Source organism: Canis lupus, chromosome 7, assembly GCF_048164855.1.
Source record: "Canis lupus baileyi chromosome 7, mCanLup2.hap1, whole genome shotgun sequence".
Taxonomy (NCBI): domain Eukaryota; kingdom Metazoa; phylum Chordata; class Mammalia; order Carnivora; family Canidae; genus Canis; species Canis lupus.
Genome location: NC_132844.1, coordinates 39,305,288 through 39,331,929, shown reverse-complemented (window position 1 = coordinate 39,331,929; position 26,642 = coordinate 39,305,288). Strand labels below are relative to the sequence as shown.

Below are 26,642 nucleotides of genomic sequence, written 5' to 3'. Positions count from 1 at the left end.
CCCTTTTAAAAAATCGTAAACATTTTTGTTGTTTTTAATTATATTTAAAGTATTTTTTTCTTCTTGACAACAGTTTGGAAATTATTTTTGTGTAGTAATGTATAGGAAAACAGTTTTATCTTTGGACGATAGCTCTTGGTATGGAATCTCCCCTCTCCCAGGTGTGAAAATGGTATTATGCTCAGTTAAGAGAATTTCTTTATTCACTAAGAGATATGTCCTGGAATAAAATATTCAGGGATGAAGTATCATGGTATCTGTAACTCATTTTCAGATAATAATAAATTATTTTAAATCTTCAGTGAAACCTGGCAGTTGATTTGTGTGTGTGTGTGTGTATTGCCTGTCTGTGGAGAGAGAGAACAAGTATGGCATAATGTTAACATTTGATGAATATTGGTAAGGTTTATAGAGATATTCATTCTACACATTTTTACATTTTTCATAGGCTTGAGAATGGAAATTTCAAGATAGTCTTGAGATTATATTATTCATATTATGAAAATTTAGGAAAGTTCACAAAAATCACATTCAACCCAAGGGAAAATGTATTCCTCTTATTCTTTAATAAGCAAAAGAATAAGTTGTTAAAAATTTATATTTTAGCAAGTTTAAAATATTTCTCTTTCATGGCAATCAGTGTATAAGCAACTAATTTTATGTATCACTAAGAATTACATTATATATTTATATCTTTTTTTTTTCAGTAATAGATTGAACATTTGTTTAAGTAATTGCTGATCACTTGTTATGGTCCCTGTTTCCTAGTATGACTTTTGCTTTCAGAGAGATTTAACTTCATAGTGGGGATGTGAGACTAGGTTGAAAAAATAAACCTGAGACAAAGTATAAGTATCGTATATCTAAGGTACTTAAGGAGCACTAGTGCATTTAAGGGAATATCTAAGGAGAGACAGTTTTTTATTTTTTAATTTTTATTTATTTATGATAAGCACACAGTGAGAGAGAGAGAGAAGTAGAGACATAGGCAGAGGGAGAAGCAGGCTCCATGCACTGGGAGCCCGACCTGGGATTCGATCCCGGGTCTCCAGGACCGCGCCCTGGGCCAAAGGCAGGTGCCAAACCGCTGCGCCACCCAGGGATCCCAGGAGGGACAGTTTGAATACTAACTGTACTCATTGTACTCTGATAAAAAGATGTCATGAGTGACTTAAGCTTGATATGACTGTTACCCTGATATTAAATGGCTCCAAATTGCTTTATCTTTACAGCTTTTGTGTCTGATTTTTGTAGTTTTTCTGTCTTCTCTTAGCTGGTATTTTTTAGTGTTGCCAATATATGTAACTGTCTTATTATTTTCTTATTTTAAACAAGAGTAAGGGCCTGAGGATTGACCCTGTATCTCTCTATAAGGCAGTTAACTTCTTAAACCCTTTTTAAAAAAATGAGAAATTTCTTGCCCTTCTGAAACATAAGTATTTCAGATTATTGTGGCAAAATACAAAGCAATAAACTATAGGGAAACAATGGCAAAGAGTTTTGCTATTTTTCTGTGATATTGCCCCCTGCTTGCCAGGCCATTTAATGAGTCTATGAACTAAGCCTCATAGAAATCCATCATGTAGAGTATGAAAATATAGGATGGTATTTCCTTCATACCCAGGGATTTATTATAGTTGTAAAAACTGGCATCAGCAAGCTGTTAATAAATGTGGTATCTGGTCCTATAAACATGGTGCTTCTGAGAAAGCAGGAGGGTTGTATGTGCTGCTTTGTGGAGGGAGCTTGTGGTATATGCTGTATGGTTTTGAGTGCTGTGCAGTACTCTAAGTGTGAATTAAGGGAGGAAGCTTAAAGAGGAAGAGCAAAGTTTAGATAAAAACAAAGGAAAATATATCTCTGAGTAGAAATGTTTTGGTACTACAGTTTGTACTGTTTTGTAGCCTCAAACAGAAAAAAAAAATGACATCTCATTTCTTTTGTATTTTTTAAAGTAACTGCATAGTGCTGGGCACCAATGTGGGCAGAGCACAGCAACCCTTATTCATATCGAACCTCCGTACTTTTCTTTCTTACCCCTGAGATCTGTGGTACCCTTTCACAGGATAGTTTGAAACTATATATAAAATTCAGAGATTGGCTGTTGAAGTTCCCCTGGATTATTTCTTCCTTTATTTGCTTTTTTAGTCATGCAACAAACATTGAATGTATACCATCTACAAGGCACTGAGATTAAAATGATATAATTTTTTTTTTTTTTAAGATTTCTTTATTTCAGAGAGAGAGTGTATGTGTGACAGGGGAGGGGGTTAGAGAGAGGGGAAGCAGCAGACTCCTCACTGAGCGGGGAACCTGATGAAGGACTCAATCCTCGACCTGGAGATCACAACTTGAGCCAAAACCAAGAGTCAGTTGCTTAACCAACTGAGCCACCCAGGTGCCCCAGAAATGATATAATCTGTACGATACTAACTCACTCTGAAACATTATTCACATGTAATGTAATGTATATGTACAATGAGGCGTATTCTAAAGCACGGTGTGCTCTGATAGAAGAATAAAAGTGCTATGGGAACACAGAATTTAGGTAGCAGTAGTTAATTTTGACTGGGGGAATTTTTAAAGGAGACATATGTTTGAAATCATCCTTAATAGAAATGTAGGATTTCAGCAAAGAGAAAATAGCCTGAGTGTTAATAGTGCAGAAAGGACATTTCAAGTTGAAGGGACATTTTATCTCAACTGAATTAGGATAAGGAAGAACAAGAGTTTACGTATATTATTTGTTTGGGTTTGGTGAGTAGCCCATCAAACTGTCTTACTAGTGAGTGTGAAAGAGGACTTTGCAGGGTGGGTAGATGATGAGGAGAGAATAAATGTAAGAGGAAATAAGTCTTGAAAGGCAATAGGAATTATATGGAGGACTTCTCCTTTTTTGAGTAAGGCATGGTTGTTGTGTTAATTTTTTCTTGCCATTTAGCAGATTGCTAGTAATTTAGTGACTTCAAATGACACAGATTTGTTATCTTACAGTTTCTGTTGACTAAGAATCTGGACAGGCTCAGTTCTCAGCTCAGGAGATCACCAGGCTAAAATTAAAGAGTTGGCCAGGGATGTGATCTTATCTGAGGCTTATTGTCTTCCAAGCTCACGATTTGTTGTCAGAATTCATATCCTTGTGGTTGTATGACTATGGTCCTGTGTACTTGCTGTCAGATGGGGACTACTCTCAGTTCCTAGGGGCCCCCCTCAGGTCCTTAACAGTTAACCCCATCCTCTCAGATCATGGCAGCTTATTTCTTCATCGGAGAATTTATATTACACTTCAAATCTCTTATCTTATGAATGGGCCCATCACCTTTTAAGGGCCACCTGATCAGGCTGGGCACACCCAGAAGAGTCTCTTATTTGATTAAACCATCGTTAACTATTTTGGGATTTTAATGACATCTGCAAAGTCCTAACCTTTGTTATATAGTAACCAAGTCAAGAGAGAAAGTCTTTCATGTTCACAATCCTGCCCACACTTAAGGGAAGAACATTATATAGAGTATGTATACCAAGGCATGGGACTTGTGGCCATCTTAGAATTCTTACCTTAGTGATACAGAATGAATCTGACCTTCCTGGTTGTTCCTTAATTGAATGAGTGATAGGGGAATTTGCATACTTTGAGTACAGAAATCTGTCTTCTGTCCTGTCCCCTTCCCCTCCTTAGCCAATAGTGAATCACAGTTGGAAGCACAGTGATTAGATGAGTTGCTAGAAGATCTAACAGATCTTGAGTAGATGAGGCTGAACTCTGCCATATGAATTGCTCTTTTCCATCAGCAGCTTTTCTCTCCCCTTCCATGCCTTCTCCCTCCCTCTCTCATTTCCTCTCCCCCTTCTCCCTTATTTCACCCCCCCATTCTTCACAAGTATTTCCATGCTCTCATTATTCATTTGCTATTATAATGATCAGAAACAAAAAGAAAATCTACTAGAGCAGTAAAATGAATAAGTAACTATAACTATTTACTCCTGACCCCCTCACTTCCTCAATTTTGTCTTGGAAACCAATTGACAATCTTTGGGAGTTAGTGACTTTAAAATGAGCACTTGCTTGTTCTTGTTTCAATTTGTCTTACATATTACTTGCCTCCTTTATCACTTCTCATCTCTCAGAACTCATTTTGAGTACATACTTGAATTTGTAGCACACAAGGATTTTAATTCTCCAGTTTGAATTTCACATGAAATTACTGTTCTAATCAGTTACCATATAATTGAATATTAATAATATAAGGGTTTAAAAACAAAATTTTCACTTGTTTTATATATATGTGTATGTATTATATAAAGACAAAATACAACAAAAGTAAAGTTAAATTATTTCGACTTAGAAATTATTATAGACACAGTATTTCTATACTATTACTATAAAATAAGATAGCACTAGTCATTTTATTAAACTCTTCACAATTTACTAATGATATAATTATTTAAGATACATGAGTGATTTCAAGACTGAATTGCAATGAGTTTTAAGTGTTCTTTAATAGCAATGAGAAACTTAGATGAATAATTAGGTAATGACTTAGGATTAGTATAAAATAGCAGTTTCAAGTTGGCTTTCTTTGTTAATTCTTGTCGTTACAATTTTAATTTCCTCTTCTGTGGAATAGGAATGATCGTGGTATCTACCTTTCATAGTAATATTATAAGAGTTAAATAAGATAAGGCATATTGCATTTTTAATAAGGTGCCTGACACATAAGTGCTCAGTAAAAATAAACTATTATAATGATTATATTGAAGGAAGATGGGGAAGTTATCAGCAGCAAGTGACTTCAAGCAGGTAGATAATTAAGACTTAACTCTAAGACTTTTTAGATCACTGGCATAATTTTGACCTGAGTTGTTTGATTTGTTTGTCCACATTTTATTCCGTGCTTTAATTATGATTTGCTGATGACTTGATGTAGCAATTAAGGACCTATATTTTGAAACTTTTCCAGATTTCTACATTTCGTAGTGACTTATGCAAAGATTTTAAAGTTAGTATATTAAAATTTAGGCTTCTTCTACATACTTGGTGGCTGTGGTTACTTAGTTAAGTTTATCAAAGCCTTTTAAGCCTCATATGGATGAGTTTGATTGATGGTGTCTTTTGTACGATTTACTTATTAGTTCAGTAAATGTATTTTCAGCTTTTGTGTCATTTACATTGATGTGGGAAATCATATTTTTAAGATGATTTCTGGACTCCTGAAAAACCTGAGGTTTGCAATATATTGAAAGGTCATGAGATTGCATTTGATAATTGTTATCATAAAATTAAGCCATTTGATAATTGTTATCATAAAATTTCCACTTAGAAAACATATCCAAGAGTTTCCAAAATGGGGTTGAAGCAGTGTATTGCTAGTAATTAATCCATAGACCTTTTTTTAGTGGTATTATGTTTTTCAGTGTTTTAGAACACCAGATTTTATTATTATAGCATTATTTTGTTGAAAAGGGTGGTAGTGGAAAAAATTTGATCAAGAAAATAATTTGATCTTTTCTTGAAAAGATAAATAAACATTTTGCCTTATGGCCTTCAAATAATCACACTGATATTTTTATCATTTCAATATGTATTTACTCACCTTATCCTGGTTAGGCAGGAGTTGGATACTTGTTTTGCCTAATCAGTTTTTCTTTTGCAGGAGGTGAGTTTATGTAGTTGTATTACTTTAGGAATTTCTTCACATATAGGTTACTTTGGTGGTGGCCTAGAGAGGAACTTTTGGGCTTACGAACAATTGGAAGGACTCTAACTCATTTATTCCTGAAGGATATCTTTACTGGGTTCCCACTGTGCATTCTCTCATTGATGGAGGGGTTGGGCACAAGAATGGTAGGGAGTAAAGAGACATTCAGTCATAACAACTGAATTTACTGACACCACCAATTTCCAGTGAAATTTTCTAAGATCAAAGTCTTTTCTGCTCTCTCTCTATAAATGTACTAGAATGAAATGTGTTAATGTCTAGTTACAAAATAAATTCTTGATAGTAAATGTAGATAACATGAGATTTCAGAAAAGTATTTTAGCAGACAGTGAACTTACTAAGGACAGTGATAACTGCTGAGATTGAGCCTCTTTTTGGTTCTTCCTCTGAGATGCTCCCTTCCTCCTTTTTATTTTTCTGTAACATTCACAAGTATTTACTGAGACTTGTTGGGTGCCAAAAACTAAAGATAGTGAACAGAATAGAAACAGTGTCTTTCTTAGAGAACTTCAGTCAGTTAAACAAAGAATACTGATAAGTATTTGGATCTTAACAAGATGGCATGTGATAATTTCTGCAATAGGGAAGAATTATAGGAAGTGCTTTGGGAGTACCTCAGGTGGCCACTTTACTACTGAAGTGATGAAGGAATACTTCTTGGAAGAGACATTGTCAACTTGAAATTAAAGGATTGGTAAGAACCAATAGAAGTATGGGTATTTCAAGCAGAGGAAATAGCAGGAGCAAAAAGAGAAGCAAGAGAAGCAGAGTAGAGAGCTGGAACCAGGGGAATCATGTATGGCTAGACAATAGTTTAGCCAGGGCAGGAAAATCATAGGGAGATAAAGTAGATGACATTTGTAGCCTGTTAAGGAGTTTGGACTCTGCCCTTATATAACGTGTATGAACTATTTAAAGCTTCTAACTAGGAATATCTAGTGATCAAATCTGCACTTGAGAGTTTCATAGTTTGGAGAAGAGCAGGATTTGGGGCAAGGAGGCCAGTTAGGATTAATCCAGGTGACAAATGATGGTGATTTTTTTTTTTTTTTTTAGGATGCTTAATGGAGAAGATGGTGAGAAGTGGTTTTGAGAGATTTAGAAAGAACATTCAAGGGCACCTTGTTTTTCTTGCCTCTTTATTTTTTCTTTTTCCCTGTTCTTTTTTTGTTCTCCCTCATCTGCCTGTTTTGTGGTGTTTCTTGCTTCTGATTATCCATATGTTGACCTCTATTTCCTAATTCCTTGCTCATATAATGTATCTTACCCTGCTCATTGACTTTTTAAAAATGAACTTTATTGAAGATAAAATTTATATGCAATAAAAGGCAGACAATTTAAGATACGGTTCATTGACTTTTTTCCCCTCAAATTTTTATTTAAATTCTAGTTAGTGAATACACTGTGACATTGGTTTCAGGAGTAGAATTCAGTGATTCATCACATACATACAACACTTAATGCTCATCACAACAAATGCCCCTTAATGTGTATTTCCCCAGCCCCCACCCACACAGTTTATTGAAAAATATATAACCCTGTGTAGCCACCACAGAGGGTATATACAATTTTTCCTTTGCCCCAAAAGGTTCCTTTGTGCCTCTGTACTCTAGTGTCTGACATCTCTTGACATATTTCTGAAATTCATCCCTTTTTTTTGTATTATTAAGACAATTCATTTTGTATTTGCAGATAATAGTTCATTTTATGAGTATACTATAATTTGTTTATCTGTTCACCTGTTAATTTGTCCATTGATTTTTCAAGTGTCTTTCCTACTGAACAACTCTGTGTTTCTAGCTGAAACAGTATTAATGCTTTTTTGGAAGGGAGCAATAAAATGCTTTATTATATTACTGTTATTTATTAAATAATTTTGTATTCTTCTGAGTTTTAACAGTGGCCAGATCAGTCAAAAGGAGAACACTTTAATAGTGAACTGTCATGGGTTAGTAATCCTTGACATGCTGAGTATGCCTATTTCTCTCATATATTTTATGTTCAGTTATTACATGAGTTTGGACAAAGAGGTCTTTATGATATAGGTTATCATCTTAAGTGAATTTGTGTGCTTTTTAAATCTTATTTTTATATAAAGTCGCAATTAAAGATCTTTAGCAAGTAAATGTCCAATGGGATAAAGCGGCTCTGAAGCTAGAGTCTAAGGTATTTTTCTTTTAAAATCTTCTCTTCCAAAAAAAAAAAAAAAAAAACTTCTCTTCCATATGTAATTTCCATTAGTAGTCACTAAATGGCTAATTGCACAATTATGACAGAGCCAACAAGCAGTGTTCAAGCTTAAAAAAAAAAAAAAAACCCAAAAATTTATGGTCTTGGATTGTGATTCAAGAATTAGAACTATAACTAACTTAATAACAAGCAGAGTGATTGAGGACTTACCTCCCAATGTTATTTTGACATTACATAATGACCTTTCTATAATAGCACCTTTATTTTAAACAATTCCTTAGAGGCCCTATTGATATGATAGAGCAATATATACAGATGTCAGTTTTATGGCTCCAGAGATCTACTATGCATTTTGTAAACATATTTTAGTTATATTTTGGCAATAAAGAGAGCAAGAAGATAATGCTCCCATTAAAGTGATCAACTATGCATGTAGAAATTGGGAAGGAAGATGTGTGAAATCCAATTTCATATATAAATTGCCTTTGCTGCTTATGTAACTATCTCATAATGCTTTGGGAGTAATTCAGCAAATACAGCACTGGAAATGGTGTTTGTACCTACTGATCTTAAGGAAGTGTATAAATTGCTTTTTGATAAGTCCTGCTGCTGCTCATCTCAGAGTTTTTTTTCGTTCTTAAACAGCTTATTAAAACTTAATTAACTTTTACTATTTCAGCACTATTTGTTTTATTTTCCATTCTTAATATAGTTATTACAAGTAAAAACAAAAATTCATATGTACTCTCCTGCTGCTCAAAACGACCTATCTTCCTGCTTTAGTATTTCAGTAGTAATACTAAGTAGAAGTTTACCATATGAAAAGTTTATTTTTAAAATACTTTTGGTATGATCTTACCTGAGTACATTTTACATTTTATATCATAGTGAATTCTATTTTAAACCACACACTATTCTGTAATAAATAATTTTATATTTAGAAGTTGCATGTGGGAATTTTAAGAAAGCAATACTCTCTACTCATGCTTTTTTTTTTCCCTTAGTTACCATATTTCTAAGTGCTTGTATATCTCAGAAATGCATGAGTTTTGTTTTTTTCCTTTGCCTGTCAATTCTGATTACCTTCCTTTCGCTTTGTTCTTCTGACTTTTCATCTGTATTCCACAGATTTCTTCCTCTGATGCTCCTCTTCAGCCTTTGGTATCTTCTCCTTCTCTACAAGCTACTGTTGAGAAAAACAAATTGGAGGTATGGTAGTGTTCTAGCCAGCTGCATACTATAGTGTTCAATGCTAAATGAACTTCTTTTACAATGTGCCATAATTTGGAAGTGGTATAATAGTTGTTTATATTTGATGGGTCTCCAGCATTAAATATATTGAACACAACAATTTCTAAAATATTTTCCTATGCTGCAAGTAGGATTAAAAGACTTTGATCTGTTTAATTTCAGAATGACAGATTTATTGGTACTATAGATAATATTTCCACATTTAAGAAGCAATTTACTGTTGTTTCTCTGACTATACTTGCAGGAATATATATATATTTTTTTATACTTGATGTTGAATTCTTTGATCTATTAGAAAAGTCTTTGATTGAAAATGTTTTCTTTAGAACATTCCGTTGTTATAAGCATTTGAAGAAAATTAATGTTAAGTTTCTTTTTTAAGCAAAAGTAGCCATCATACAGATACGGTAATGTATATAATAATAGAGTTATAAATATAGACTCATCAGTGATAATCATTAGAATGTGTTGGTGATAGGGGTGACAGTGATTCCTAATGGAGGAAAACAGAGAACTTTATGGAGGTTTCTAATGCAATATAGTGTGTGCTGTGATTGATATTCGCTCACTGTGCTTCTATTTACTACAGAAGGCAATCTTTTGATACATCTTAATTTCTTCCTTTCTTTTTTTTTTTTTTTTTTAAGAGAGCACATGCGTGAGTGGGGACTGGGAGAGCAGCGGAGGGAGAGAGACAGAATCCCAAGCAAAGCCCAACATAGGACTCGATCTCATGTCCCTGAGATCATGACCTGAGCAGAAATCAAGAGTCAGACACTTAACCGACTGAGCCACCCAGGCACCTGAATATATCTTATTATTATTATTTTTTAATATTTATTTGAGAGAGAGAGAGAGAGAATGAGAATGAGCAGGGAGAGAGGCAGAAGGAGAGGGAGAAGAGATTCCCCGCTGAGCAGGGAGCCTGACATGGGGCTCGATCCCAGAACCCCAGGATCATGTCCTAAGCTGAAAGCAGATGCTTCAGTGACTGAGCCACTGAGGCACCGCATATATTTTAAATTCTTAATAAACATCAGCTATGAGGATTAGGATGCATTCTAATTAGAGTAATAAGCATCTTGTGGGGGAAAAAACCCTGTGGGCAATGTAGATTGGGTATTTGCAAGTAGATGGCATGGTTAGAACATGCATAGGATAGGGAGAGAAGTGAGAGAACAGCCTACTTCTAAGCCTTCTGAAGGATTTTGGTCTTTACTCTAAAGGTCCTAGTACTTTAATGATGAGTTTTAAGGGTACAAAAGGTAGCAGGATCTGATTTACTTGTCATCACACAGCTCCCCATCTCTGTGGAGAATAAATTATATGCTGAGGAGTGTGGAAAAAGCCTGAGAACCTGTTGCCTTAATCTGTGGATAAAATGATGGGAGCAGTTGCTAAATTAGAGACAGAGGGAATAAAAAGAGTGTAGTTTAAGAGATTTTGAGAAGACTGAATCTGTGGGATTTAGTAATCAATGGATTGTGACAGTGGTTTGGGAAGTCTTTATGACTTCCAGTTTCTGGCTTGAGCATCTCAGTACATGATGGTGCTATTCAGAGAGAAAAGGATGCAAGCTGAGAATGAGGAACAGTTTTGAGGAGAACAAAAGAGGGGAGGGATGAATTAAAAGTTAGATATGACTGTGGGACATCCAGGTATCTAGTAGGTGGTTGGATATGCAAATCTGTAGCCCAGAGAAGAGATCCAGGCTGGGGGCAGTTAGAGAGGGATTGAGAGAAGGATTGAGATTATAAGGCAGCCCAGGGAAAGGGTGTTGAGTGATAAGAGAAGGGTCATGAGAATGGAAAGCTGGGTACACTTGAATTTAAGAGTTAGCAGGGCAAAGGGAGTTCATGAGGAGTCTGTAGGGGACAGTTTTGGAGCATGAAGTACATGGTTGGAATGTTGTAGGTATCGTAGATCAGCACATAGGTCCAGGAAAGAAGCACTCTAGGAGTGTAGATATTACCATGAGAAAGAGAAAGAGTGTCAAAGGCAAATTTTTCCTTTTCAAAATTTGCTCTGAAATTATGCTTTCATGTGAATAAAAAGGTGGAAACCCTTAACACACTTTTACTGTGTGATTCCCTCTTGCAAGTCTTAGAAAGAAGTGGACATTGATGATTCAGGATGGTGGCATAGGAAGACCTAAAGCTTCCCTTCTCCCATGAACACACCAAATCACAGCTACACATAGATCAGTTTTCTCTAAAAAAGATGTGAAAACTAGCTAAACTGCTCCTCTACAACAAAGGACAAAAAAGCCACATTGAGGATAGGTGAGGCAGAGACATGGACTCACTAAAAACCCACTCCTGGTGCTCTGATCCACTGGTGGGAGTGATCTCTCACATACGGAGCATATCCCTGAGGAGCAAGGGGTTCAAGCCCCACATCAGGCATCCCAACCCTTGGGAGCTGTACTGGAGAGATGAGTCCCCAAAATATCTGGCTTGGAAACCATCAGGCCTTATGTCAAGGATATCCTAAAAGCTATAGGAAAGTAGTCTACTCTTAAAGGACACATCAACAGTGTCTCATTTGTCCTGGAACCCAGTACAAAGGAACAAGTTGAAAAGCTACTAGACCATATATGAAGGAGATTTATTGCCTAAGTTTGAAGTGTCTGCCATGACAGGTGCTAGGAGGCACCATTTTGCACTACCTCTACCTTCATAGTGCTGCTTGCCCTGCCCCTCCACATCCCCACAATCCCACACTGCAGACTGGATGGGTTGGCTCTTTTTGGGCTGGTGCTCCCCTCTGACCCTGCTAAAGTCAGGAAATACATGCATTTCACATAGGGGACACCCCTTTTATGCCTGGCTTTGGTGAATAGCAGGCCTTGCATTTCTGGGCCTCATAGGACTGAAACAATTGGAGACAGTTGTGACAAGATGCCAGCCCAGGACACTACACAGACAACTGACTGAAATAAACTCAGTCTTCCTAAGGCTACTCTTTCAATACTGGGAGAGATCACTGTTTTGCCTAATACACAGAAACAAACAGAATTAGACAAAATGAAGAAACAGAAATATGTTCCAAATGAAAGAATAAACAGAACTCTAGGGGATAAAACCTTAATGGAAATAAGTAAGTTACCTGGTAAAGAATTCAGAGTAGTAGTCATAAAGGTACTCATTGATCTCGGGAGAAGAATGGATGATGACAATTTCAACAAAGAGATAGAAAATATAAGAAAATACCAGATGGAAGTCTCAGAGCTGAAGAATACAATAACTGAACTAAAAAAATATGCTAGAGAGAACCAGCAACAGATAAGGTGAGGCAGAAGAATGAATCAGTGACCTGACCTGGCAGACAGGGCAGTGGGACTTAAACAGTAGCAGAAAGAAAAAAAAAAAAAAAGTTTTTTAAATGAAGATAACATAAGGGATTTATGGGGATAGCATCAGTAACATTCCCAGCTGAATAACAGTCACATTGTAGGAGTTGCAGAAAGAGGAGAGCAGAAAGGACAAAAACTTAAATGAAGAAATAATGGCTGAAAACTTTCCTAATCTAGGGAGAGAAACAGCCAGGAAGCCCAGAGAATTCCAAATAAAAGGGAACCCAAAGAGATCTACGCCAATCATGCATTATAATTAAAATGTTAAAAGCTAAAAATAGACTCTGGGAAGATGATACAGTAGGAAGATCCTGAGCTCACCTCCCATGGATACACCAAGATTGGGGTTACATATAAAGTGACTGTCTGAAAAAGACCTGAAGACTAGCAGAACAGCTTTTATACAACTAAAGATATTTTTTAAAGCCATATAAAAAAGAATACAAGGGGCAGAGACCTGGTCAGATTGGGAAATGAACCCCCAGCATAGTAATGCATAAATGGGAGGGATATCAAGGTACAGAGGTCCTCCCTGAGAAGTGAAAGGGGTTCAAGCCCCATATTGGACATCCCTTGCCCTGGGGGGATCTGCACCAGGACATTGAACCTCCATAACATCTGGCTTTCCAGATCAATGGAGCTTAACTCTGTGAGGGTGAGAGGGCTATAGGGAACAGAGACCCTGCTTTTAAAGGGCCTGTGAACAGTTTAACTTGCTTGGAGACCTAGAACAGAGGTAGCAGTTTGAAAAGTACTTAGAGCATGTGTTAAAGTAGATTGGCTAAAATTAGGGCATGTGCCAGAGGGGCAGGGATCTGTAGGAACTTTCTCTAGAGTACTAGAAGGCACTATTTTCTTGTCCTCCTTTAGCTGACCTGATACTGGCAGATGCTTTTTCTGACACTGTCCTATCAACTTTGCTAGCAACCACTCCCCCCATTTCATGTTCCCCTGAAGACTGACCTACCTCTGTAAGCACCCTTCTAAGTGGCTCCCACTCCACCACAACCTGGCAGACAGCCTATTAGGACCAGTGCCCCACCCAAAGCAGCTTCTTCCCACCTCCCTCACCTAATGGGAAACCTTGGCTGACACTAGCACCACTCTAAAGTGACTCGTGTTCCCATAAAATGGGGGCCAGCCCTGCCGACCAGCATGTCTGCAGCAGTCGTGGCCAGGCCTTGCAGCTAGCTACACTGGGGACTCACTGCTCCCACCAGCATGCCTGTATGCCTGTAGCAGGCACAGCCAGGTGTCTTAGCCAGCTGGGCTGGAGGCCAGCTCCATGCCTTCAGTGTGCCTGTGGTAATAACAGCCAGGCAGTAGCAGCCAGGCATTGGAGCCAACCCCACCCATCAGCATGTCCCCAGCACTCATGGCCCAGTCACAACAAAAGGGTGCATACATCTCACACAAAGGACACCCCTGAACTGCCTGTTTCTAAAGTGACTGAGGAGCTTGGGTTTCTGGGCTCCACAGGACACTTTCTACATAAGGCCACTATCTTCAAGACAGGGAAATGTAGCTGTGTAAAAATGAACAAGACACTCAGATAAACTCAGGAGACAGAGGAATATGGTCTGAGCGAAAGAGTAAGACAAAAGCTTGAGAAAAATAACTAAACAAAAAGGAGTTAAGCAATCTATCTGATGAAGAGTTCAAAGTAATAGTCATAAAAATGATCACTAAACTGAAGAGAAAAATGAAGTCACTGAGAAATTTCATTAAAGAGATAGAAATATAAAAAAGAATCAGAGCTGAAGAATACTATAATTGAAATGAAAAATATCCTAGGGAATTAACAGCACATGAGAGGATGCAGAAGAACAGATCAGTGAGCCTGCATGACAGGTTAGTGGAAATCAAGCTGAATGACAAAAAGAAAAAAAGAATTGAAAATGTGAAGATAGGTGAAGGAGCCTCTGGGACAGCATCAGGCATACTAAATTCTAAAGAGAAGAGAGAGAAGAGGCAGAAAATTATTTGAAGAAATAATAGCTGGAAAGGGCTAATATGGGAAGCAAACAGACATCTAGGTCTGAGACCTCTAGGTCAGTGGAGCACAGAGGGCCCCAAAGAAGATGAACCTGAAGAGGTTCACACCAAACACATAGTAATTGAAATGTTCAGGTTAAAGGGAGGATTTTCAAACAAGTAGAGAAAAGCAACTAGTTATATACAAGGGAATATCCATAAGACATTAGCCAGTATCTCAGCAGAAAGTTTGTAGGCCAGAAAGGAGCAGCATAATATATTCAAAGTATGAAAAAACCCCCACAAATTTAAACCCTACCAAACTAGGCTACCATTCAGAATTGAAGGAGAGCCTAAAAAGTTTCCCAGATAAACAAAAGTTAAGAGTTCATCACCATTAAACTGGCCTTATGAGAAATGTTAAAGGGAACTCTTTAAGTAGAACAAAAAGGCCATAACTGGAAGAAAATTATGAAAGGAAAAAATTTCGCAAGTAAAACATATCATAAAGATCATGAGTTAATCGCTTAAAAGCCAGTATAGAGATTAAAACACAAAAGGATTCAAATAATATATATTTATAAAAATTAGCCAAGGGGGGATCCCTGGGTGGCTCAGTGGTTTAGCGCCTGCCTTTCGCCCAGGGCACAATCCTGGAGTCCCGGGATCGAGTCCCACATCAGGCTCCCAGCATGGAGCCTGCTTCTCCCTCCTCCTGTGTCTCTGCCTCTCTCTCTCTCTCTATCATAAATAAATAAATAAATCTTTAAAAAAAAATTAGCCAAGGGACACACAAAATAAAAAGATCTAAAACATGACATTATATACATAAAATGTGGAGGTGAGAAAAATTTAGTGCTTCTAGAATGTGTGTGTTTATGTGTGTGCAACCGTCAATGTAATATAAGACTGCTATACACATAAGATTATTATATATGAACCCAATGGTAACCACAAATCAAAAACATGTGCTAGATACACAAAAAATAGAAAAGAATACAAGCATAACACTGAAAAGCCACAAGGGAAGGGAGCAAGAGAACAGAGAACTGCAAAAACAACCAGAAAACTGTTAGCAAAATGACAGTAAGAACATACCCATTAATAATTAGGTTAAATGTAAATGGACTAAATGTTCCAATCAAAAGACAGACATAGGGTGGCTGACTGAATAAAACAAATAAGACCTATCTATATGCTATAAGAGATTCACTTCAGATGTAAGGACACACAGACATAAAAAGATGTTTCATGCAAATGGAAGCCAAAAGAAAGCTGGAGGAGCTATGCTCTTATTAGACAACATAGACTTTTTAAAACACTAATAAAAGACAAAGGCATTACATAATGATAAATGGAGCAGTCCAGCGAGAAGATATATTTGTAATTATTTATGGGTGCAACATTGGAGCACCTAAGTATAAAAAACAGATATTAAGAGACCTAAAGGTACAAATTGACAGCAATACAATAATAGTAGTAGACTTTAATACCTCACTTATATCAGTGGATAAATCATCCAGATGGAAAATCCATAAGGAAACATTGGCCTTATAACACATTAGACCAGATATACTTAATAGATCTGTATATCTGAATGTTCTCATTCCATCCCAAAGTAGCAGAATATACATTCTCTTCAAGTGCACATGGATAGACTAGTAAATTTAAGAAGATTGAAGTACTATCAAGCATCTTTTTATACCACAGTGGTATGAAACTAGAAATAAATCACAAAATGAAAACTGGAAAAAGCACAAATATATGGAGATTAGACAACACTACTGAACAGTCAATGAATCAATGAAGGAATCAAAAGAGAAATTAAAAAATAACTTGATACAAATGAAAATGAAAATAAAGCATAGCAAAATCTGTGGAATTTAAGAAAAGTAGTTCTAAAAGAGAAGTTGATAGTGATACAGGTCTACCTCAAGAAATAAAAATCCCAAATAACAATCTAACTTTATACCCAGAGGAACTAGAAAAAGAGGAACAAATGAAGCTCAGAGTCAGTAGAAGGAATGAAATAATAAAATCAGAGTGGAACAAAAGAAATAGAGACTAAAAGAAAAAAGATCAATGAAACTGAGAGCTGGTTCTTTGAAAAGATAAATGAAATTAACAAGCCTTTAGCCAGACTCATCAAGAAAAATAAGAGAAAAGGCTCAAATCAGAAATGAAAAAAGGGAAGTAATGACTGATACCAAAAAAATACAAAAAATTATAAGACACTACTGTTAATAATTGTTCATAGTAGACTATACAGATTGGACAGTCTGAAAGAATGGATAAATTCCTAGAAATGTACAATCTGCTAAAACTGAATCATGAAGAAATAGGAAACCTGAATAGACCATTTACTAGCAAGGAGTTTGAATCAGGAGTCAAAAACTTCCCAACCAACAAAAATCCAGGACCAGGTGGCTTCACTAATGAATTATACCTCAACCTCTTCCAAAAAATTGAAGAGGAGAGAATGCTTCCCTATTAATTTTACGAGACCAGCATTATCCTGATACCAAAACCAGACAAAGTACACCACAAAATAAAACTACGGGCCAATATCCTTGTTGAATGTAGATGAAAAAGTCCTCAATGAAATGTTAGCAAACAGGTCAGCAATGAGTTAAAAAGATCATACACCGGGACGCCTGGGTGGCTCAGTGGTTAGGCGTCTAGACGCCTTTGATTCAGGGTGTGATCCTGGAGTCCTGGGATCGAGTCCCATCAGGCTTCCTGCGGCGAGCCTGCTTCTCCCTCTCTGCCTGTGTCTCTGCCTCTCTCTCTCTGTCTTTCTCTCTCTCTCTCTGTCTTTCTCTCTCTCTCTCTTTCTCTGTGTGTGTCTCTGCCTCTCTCTTTCTCTCTCTCTCTCTGTCTCTCATGAATAAACAAATAAATTCTTCAAAAAAAAATAAAGATGACCATGACCAAATGGGATTTATTGGAGGGATGTGAGGATGGTTAAACATCTTCAAATCAATCAAATTAAGGATAAAAATCATGATAATCTCAACAGATGCAGAAAAAGCATTAGATAAAATCCAAAATCCATTTATGATAAAAACTCTCATCAAAGCAAGAATGGAGGAAATCTACCTCAACAAAATAAAAGCCATATATGACAAACACCACAGCTAGCATCGTATTCAGCGATGAAAAGCTAAAAGCTCTTCCTCTAAGATCAGGAACAAGACAAGGATACCCATTCTTACCACTTCTATTCAACATAGTATTGGAAGTCCTAGCTGGACTAGTTAGGCAGGAAAAAGAAATAAAATGCTTCCAAATTAGAAAGGAAGTAAAATTGTCATTTGTGGATAACATGATTTTATATATAAAAAACCCTAAAGACTCCACCAGAATGCTATGAAAAGAAACAACTTCAGTAAAGTTGCAGGATGCAAAGTCAATATACAAAAATCTATTCTTTCTACATATTGGCAACAAATGGTTTGAAAGAGAAATTAAGAAAACAATCTCTTTTATAATTGCATCAAAAAGAATAAAATACCTGGAAAGAAATGTAACCAACTAGATGAAAGACTTAATACACTGGAAAGTACAAGATGCTTAAGAATGAAACAGAAGACACAAGTAAATGGAAATTACTATATGTTCATCAATTAGAAGAATTAATATTGTTAAAAATGTCTGTATTACCCAAAGAAGTTTGTAGATTTAGTGCAATCCTTATCAAAATCCCAATCCATTTTTCACAGAAATAGAACAAACATTTCTAAGATTTTTATGGAACCGCAAAAGATCCTGAATAGCCAAAGTGATCTTGAGAAAGAAGGACAAAGCTGAAGTTATCACATGCCTTGATTTCAAACTATATTATAAAGATATACTAATCAAAACAGTATGATATTGACGTAAAAACAGATGCATAGATTACTGCAACAGAATAGGGAGCACAGATATAAACCCACATATATATGGTCAGTTAATTTGTGCCAGAAGAGGCAAGAATATACAATGCGGAAAGGATAGTCTCTTCAATAAATATTTTGAGAAAACTGGACCAGTGTTTTATTCTGTATACAAAAATTAACACAGTATGGACTAAAAATTTGAATGCAAGATTTGAAATCATGGAAATACTAGAAGAAAACATAGACAGTAAGCTCCCTGTTATCAGTCTTAGTGATGTGTTTTGTTTTTGTTTTTGTTTTTCATCTGACTGCAAAGGCTAGAGCAACAAAAACAAAAGTAAGCAAATGGAACTACATCTAATTAAAACGATGTTGCACAGCAAAGGAAACTGTCAACAAAGTGAAAATCATATATCAAAATGGAAATCATATATTCGATAAGGGGCTAATACTCAAAATATATTAAGAACTCATGCAATTCAATAGCAAAAGAACCCAAACAATCCCATAAAAAATGGACATTTTCCCAAAGAAGGCATACAGATGCTCAACCAGCACATTAAAAGATGTTCAGCATCACTAATCAGGAAAATGCAAATCAAAACCACAATGAGGTATCATTGTTAGAATGGCTATTATCAAAAAGGCAAAAAATCACAAGTGTTAATGAGGATGTGGAGGAAAGGGATCTGTTATGCTCTGTTGATAGGAATATAAATTTGTGTAGCCACTCTGGAAAATAGTATGGAAGTTCTTCAGAAAACTAAAAGTAAAACTATTGCATAATCTAACAAGTCTACTTCTGGATATATGAAGAAAATGAAAACATTAATTTAAAAAGATATAGGAACTCCTATGTTTATTGTAGTATTATTCACAATAACCAAGATACCGAAACAATCTAAGTGTCCATTCATGGATGAATGGTTAAAGAAGATGTGGTATGTGTGTATATACACATACATACATACACACAATGGATACAACTCCGCTATATAAAAGAATGAAATCTTGCCATTTGGGACAACATTATGCTAAGTGAAATAAATCAGAGTAAGATGAATATCACATAATTTCACTTATATTTGGAATCTAAAAAGCCAAATGAACAAAAAACAAAAACAACTCATAGATGAAAAGAATAGATTGATGGTTGCTAGAGGGGAAGGAGTTGGTAGGGGGAGAGGGTGAAATTGGAGAAGAAGATGAGGTCAAGAGGTACAAACTTTCAGTTATAAAGTAAGTTATGGGTAATAATGTATAGCTTGGTGACTAGAGCAACAATACTGTATTTCATGTATGTAACTTTCTATGTGATAGGAGGAGACTAGACTTATGGTGGTGATCATTTTACAGTGTATTAAATGTTTGATCATTATTTTGTATACCTGAAGTTAATATAGTGTCTGTAAATTACACTTCAGTTTTTAAAAGAAAGGCATTGGAATAAGTCAGTGTGCTTCAAAGTCTAATGTCTCTAGCATTACCCCCAAGGTCTATTTGTGCCTTTTTTGGTTATCCTTTCAAAATTTCCATTGTAATGTATGTTTTATAATGTGCATAATATAGTGTTAAATATACTCAATAAAGAAATATATACACATGGTAGCGTATATATGCTCACAACTTTTTAAGGTCAGAGTACATAATAAACATTTTTTGAAGACCATATCTTTAATCAAATCACTCAAGTATAGTTTGGGTATAATGAACCCGATATGTGCTTTTCTCTATCTTATAAGAATTGGACAGTTGATTTTTTTTTTTCCACATGGAAGGCCTATTTCACTGTATCATTTGTATATATAGAAACCAAGTTTCAGGAACTATTTTACAATACCAAACACTGCTGTATTTTGTTCTTGCTGAAAAAATACTTTAAAACAAATTAGGTTCTCCCAGTACTCTTTGATCTTTCAGCAGCTATTGATTCTAGAGATGGGAGTCATCTGTGGATCAAACTGTATGATCTGAATTTAGACCTCATGTTTTTAATGTTACTTCAAAGCTTGTATCATAATATCCCTATTATGACAGCTATATTTAACAGCTGAAATTCCAGTATTGAAGAACACTGAATTGTGCTCTTTCTCATTAAACATAGCTAAATAATCTGATTCATTTTTGGTAATATCATATGTGCCTACCAGTCACAGTGATTAGAAAGACTATCTTCTTCCCCTTTCTCATGATAGTGCCTTTCTTGAAAACTTAACAGTTCTGTGAGGTTATAGAACAATTCATTCCCAACATATTAGTGAGAATGTTTTATCACATTGCTTTCCTCACGAATTTAATATCTAGAAATGTTTTAAAATAGATAAAGGATTTGTTCATCTCATTTATTCTTCATTGCTAAGTGAAAATAGTGTCTTGCACATAGTAAGGGTTCAATAAATATTAACCATTGTTGTATGGCAGAATAGTAAAAAATAATAGTGCTTCACTGGATGGCAATGAATAGTGACTTGAGAGTCTGGCTTTGTCTTCCCTTGGTCCTCCCATTGATTAGCTGTGTGGCTTTCTGCCTTACTTGTGTAAGTTTTGGTTTCTTCATTTGTAAAATGAACATGATGACATTTTTTTTTTTCAGACTCTAGAAAATAAGGTGATTTTCACAGTGTCTGGCCCATAGGAACCTTTATTATGTCTTGATGTTATAGCCTAGGAATTGCCAGGGTTATCTTTTCTGAATTATAAATAATAATTTTGTTGAGAGAGGTTGTGTCAAATACCATTTTAAAGACACAGATACAAACAAACCCATAGTCATTTTGACTAAGTTCTGTGTGTTTATTATTCTGCCTTTCCTAGGTTCATCAGTTTATCTTTTCCTATTTGCTGCTAGGAAACTAAGGTACTACTTAATACGCATTTGTAGTAGTGATTCACTTCTAGGTTTCTAGGCATCTCTTCCCTTTAAATGTCTTATGAATGTTCATTGTTTAATCTATTATTTCATTTTTCTTTTTTGGCATGTTTGTGGCCCTTAAGTTTTTAATATTATATCCTGTTTTATCCTTCTTGGAAATGCAATTGTGGACATCATGGTACCATTATACCTACACTGAATTGGATTAAGTATACTATTCAATTTGCTATGGTACCAGGCATACATATCCTTAACATTTTTTAATGAGAAAATAATTGTATTTTGTCCTTTTAAAAATCACAACATTTATGTAGTAGACTAAACATGTTTTGTGATATTTTAAAGGTTTATTTATGCTTGAGAGAGGGGCAGAGGGAGAGAACCTTCAAGCAGACTCCCCACTGAGCATGGAGTTCAACATGAGGCTTCATCACATGACCCATGAGATCATGACCTGAGCCAAAATCAAGAATTGGCACCTAGGGGTCAACTGAGCCACCCAGGGGTCTCCATGATTTGTGATATTTAAAAAAATTAAAGCATTTTTTCCCTTTTCATCTCATGTTCACATGTTGTAATCTGTTTTCATCTGTGTCATAAGGAATTCTTTCACAGTTAGTTTACATTTTTTCTTCTTGTTCAAATTTCAGTATTATGGTTGCTATTACGAAGCCTAGCCTGATGTAAAGACACAGTGAGAATTTATTGATTTAGAGGTCTCATTTGTTTAAACAAACTCTAAAATTTCAAAGAAGTTCTAAATAGTTTCATCTCTGTCTTAAATTTTTTAAAGAAAAGATATTCTTTGTTGTGTTATCAATATGTAATTTCAATGACTATGAATTTGCTGTGTTTACTTTTGTATTTCAGTATCACTGGATAGTCATCATCAAACACTTCCTCAAATAATGGCTCAACCTATAAAATAAAAATGTGTTAAGAGCTGACATTTTTTAAAAAGTAAACAAAACTTTGGTCTGTGTTTTAGAAAGAAAAGGAAAAAAAAAAAGAAGAGAAAAAGAAAGAAAAGGAGCCAGAAAAGCCTGTGAAACCTCTTACAACTGAAAAGGTAAAATTCATTTTAAAAAATATCTATTAATATTACCATCTTATTTTTGTATTTTTACATATGAATGTCTTTTGGGATATTTACAGTATGTTAATAATCATTCTTTTGTAAGTATTTTTTGAATGGATATGTATGCTAAGCATGTCCTTCTAGATTGTCCTATATAACTTTTAGTCAGTTACATATCTATGTAACTATGTAGATCATGTGAATTCCTTAAGGATTAGTATTCTCTTATTAATGACATAAAAATGTTTTTAGTTTTCATGCACAAACAGATTTGAGTGAAAGTTTAGAGAATGAAGAGATCATACCTGAAGGGGCCTTCAGAAAAGAGTTGATGTTTAAGGGTAAACATTTGAGGTAGATTTTGATTTGTAGGTAGGATTAAGGTGAAAGGCAGGAGTATATCATTTGGAGAGAATACCTTAAGGACAGGTATAGAAACTGAAACTATACAAAGTATATTTCGAAAAATAGTATCTCTGTTGAAAAAAATACCTATGTATAGAAAAAATATCCCTATCCATAGATGCATATCTTTTTGCAAAGATATATATCTGTGTATAGACAGTAGTGAAAAATAAGACCAGCACGGTAGATGGAGCTCAAATTGTAAAGGACCTTTAAGTCCATGTTGATTGTTTTTTTGAGCAAAGGCTGTGGGTAACGTTTCAAAGTCTATAGAGATATATCTGATTCAGAAAGGTTCTTTCGGAAGATTATTTTGACAGTGATATGCCATCTAGATGTGCTTAGGCAAACTAGTAAAGAGCATTAGCTTTTTAAAAGACTTTGGGTAAATAGTTATGGCAGCTTGGCTTTGAATATATTTGATCATGAAAATATGGAAGCATGGTTAAAGGATTAGTCAGTAAAAGGGAGCATCCTTCATAGTTGCGGAAATTTAAAAAAACTGACCTAATCAAGGTGTAAATTACATATACAAGGTGCATTCACTTAAAGTGTATAGTGCAGGTACATAGTGGTTCTTTCTCTGTCATTTATTAAAGCAGTCTCTACCTTCAAAGAGTTGTAAGAATATCCTTTCTTTTCCCCATCTCTTGCTAAGACTTACTCATTTACCTTTCCCATGAAGTCCCTTTAAATATCTCCACTGGATCACACTTTTTCCCTTCCTCAGAATTCTGGAGACATTGCTATACATTTGATATTATTACTTCCTTCTTTGTATTACTGTTCAATTGTATTTTTAGATAAGTTTTCTTATCTAACACAGATGCATAGATGTTTTGTTTCTTGAGATTGTGCATCAATAAGGTGGGGACCAAGTCTTGCACTTCTTTGTATTTCTAACAGTTTATTGTTTGTAGCAGATATTTAGAATAAATATATGTATACTAATTCATTGATGTTTTTCATCTCATAGTATGTTGATTCCAAGGTAGTGAAGAACAATTAATAAACTGGAAATGCTGACTGTAAGACCTTTGCTAAGAACAATTATTTGAAATACTAATTTTCAGTTAAAGTTAATTTCTTTGAATATCACTTGGTTTTAATGATAGTATACAGAATTAAATTCTTATCTTTCAGGACACCTGTGTGGCTCAGTGGTTGAGTGTCTGCCTTTGGTTCAGGGCGTGATCCCAGGGTCCTGGGATTGAGTCCTGCATAGGGCTCCCTGTGGGGAGCCTGCTTCTCCCTTTGCATGTGTCTCTGCCTCTCTCTCTCTCTCTCTCTCTCTCTCTCTCTCATGAATATATAAATAAAATATTTAAAAGTAAATAAATAAACACAAGTTCTTACCTTTCATCAAATTAAATTTAGATGTTAATGGGGTGTCTACGTGGGTCAGTCATTTAAGCATCTGCCTTTGGCTCAGGTCATGATCCCAGGATCCTGGGATTGAGCCCCACATCGGGCTCCTTGCTCAGCAAGGATTCTCTTCTCCCTCTACCCATCTCCCCCACTCAAGCTGCCCCCCACCATCTGAAACAAATCTATTTTTAAAAAGCTAGATTTTTTTGAAAAAATGTAGATGTTAGATATTCCATTTTTTAAAAGGAGTGATTAAGTTGGTAATTATGACCTGGTTACTTTAAGTGGCTTTATTCCTCCTCTGGTAACTTTCTCTTTAGCATGCAGTCGGCTTTTTTCTTTTTTTTTTTTTTAAGACTTAGAGCACAGTGGGGAGGGGCAGAGGAAGAAGAAAATCCTAAGCAGACTCCTTACTAAGGGCAGAGCCTGAGGTGCGGCTTGATCTCATGATTGAGAATATGATCTGAGCTCAAACCAAGAGTTAGATGCTTAACTGACTGGGCCACTCAAGCACCCCAACATGCATCGTAAACTTCAGGTGAAATTTCTTATAATTTCTGGTTGCATTAAAAGGAATTTTAAAATCATTAGTAGAGGTTATATTTTGTTATCAAGAATTGGAAATATCAAAATAAAGAGTTTTTTTGGTGCTTGACAAGTTATTACCACTTAAACCTTACCATAGAAGTGTATCGAGCTTTTTGATGTAGTGACCATGACCATGTGTGTTTCATAGCCTTGCATGTAAATACTTCTTCTGTTGCCTCCTGTAGAAAAGGGCTACAGCAATCACCTAAAACTGAGTTTCTGGGTTGGGAGCTTGAGAAGAGCAGTTCAAGGTGTGTGAGCAATGAGAATCTAGTATAGTTCTTATACTGTTTCCTTTAGATACTTAGATTTTATTAAACTCAGTTTATACATCATCTGTTATTCTTACTCAACCTGCAGAGGTTTAGGACTCCTGCTGCTGATGTCACCATCAGCAGATCCTTGCTGAAAGAATAATCATGTAGAGGGGAAAACTTTAGTTCCTATCAAAATTTTGTGGTCAGGATAGTGCAAAGTATATAAAAAGGAAGATGCATTTAGAAGTGTAACAGTGGGGAAACGGAAAAGAAAATAACACAAATAAAAAGCTTAATAGGCATGCATACATTTTCACATACAGGCATTTTTTCTGTATAGTCTCTCTGAGCTGATATTTTAAGGGGGCATATATAATCGGCAGAAGAGAAATTAGTAGTAATATCAGTGAAAGTAGTAGCAATAGTTGTCAGAATAAAATTATCATTATAATGTAATAGTTGTTTTTATTACTATCTCCTGTGTGCCAGAAACTTACAGGTGTACAACTTACAAGTGTACTTGTATATATACAATATATTTGTAAAATGACCATCCATGTATTCACTAAGTCAAGAAATCAGTCATGAGCAACACACCAAAAGCTGCCCCTGCAACACCATTCCTAATAAATAATCACTTCCCTTGGGGATCCCTGGGTGGCTCAGTGGTTTAGTGCCTGCCTTTGGCCCTGGGCACGATCCTGGAGTCCTGGGATCAAGTCCCACATCAGGCTCCTAGTATGGAGCCTGCTTCTCCCTCTGCCTATGTCTCTGCCCCCCACCCCCCTCTGTGTCTATCATGAATGAATAAATAAAATCTTTAAAAAAAATAATCACTTCCCTTCTCCCCAGAGATAAAAATTTCTTTTCGTTTTAGAAATAGTTTAACCTTCTCTGCATGTATTTCTGAACAGTGTGGTTTATTTCTATATTTTAACATGTGAATGAAGTGATATCACAGACATTCTTTTGTATTTTGCTTTTTTAGTCAACATTTTATAAGGGTCAATCATATTGTATTTAGTTATGGTTTATTAGGTTGTTTTGTAGTATTCTATTATATATGTGTTCCTTATTTATTTTATTTTATTTTATTTTATTTTATTATTTTATTTTATTTTATTTTATTTTATTTTATTTTATTTTATTTTATTTTATTTTATTTTATTTTATTTTATTTTATTTTATTTTATTTTATTTTTTTGTGTGTTCCTTATTTTATTTTTCCATTCCACTGTTAATAAATATTTGGATTATAACCAGGCTTTAGCTGTTACAAACAATGCTGCTATGGACACTTCTATTCATGCATCTAAGCATGCATTTCTTTAAGGTATACTTATGAGTGCAATTGTTGGGTTATAATCTACCTGTATCTTTTTTTTTTTTAAGATTTTATTTATTTATTCATGAGAGACAGAGAGAGGCAGAGACATAGGCAGAGAGAGGAGCAGGCCCCTCGCAGGATCCCAGTGTCCTGGGACCCCGGGATCACGCCCTGAGCCAAAGGCAGATGCCCAACCGCTGAGCCACCCAGGCATCCCAATCTACCTGCATTTTGAACTTGACTAGATAAGGTTAAACTGTTTTCCAAATTGTATACCAAATGTATTCTGGTCAGGCCATATTCTTTACAGTATATGTTAGAGATTTTACTCTTTGCAGTGTGGGGAGTATATAATGATATCCCATTATATTTTTAATAT

The 26,642-nt window shown here is 35.5% G+C and overlaps 1 protein-coding gene across 7 annotated transcripts in view; it reads left to right on the top strand.

The window, feature by feature from the left end:
* SMAP1 (small ArfGAP 1) overlaps positions 1–26,642 on the top strand; it is a 183,882-nt gene that overhangs the window by 81,004 nt on the left and 76,236 nt on the right. For 2 of the 7 annotated variants that reach the window (XM_072832420.1, XM_072832426.1), the window contains 3 exons: positions 7,621–7,668; positions 9,039–9,119; positions 22,229–22,309. The exons of 1 other annotated variant lie outside the window; for it this stretch is intronic. In XM_072832420.1, coding sequence (XP_072688521.1) covers positions 7,621–7,668; positions 9,039–9,119; positions 22,229–22,309 — 210 coding nt within the window. The remainder of the gene's footprint in view (positions 1–7,620; positions 7,669–9,038; positions 9,120–22,228; positions 22,310–26,642) is intronic. 4 more of the 7 variants (XM_072832421.1, XM_072832422.1, XM_072832423.1 and 1 more) reach the window with 4 other exon arrangements.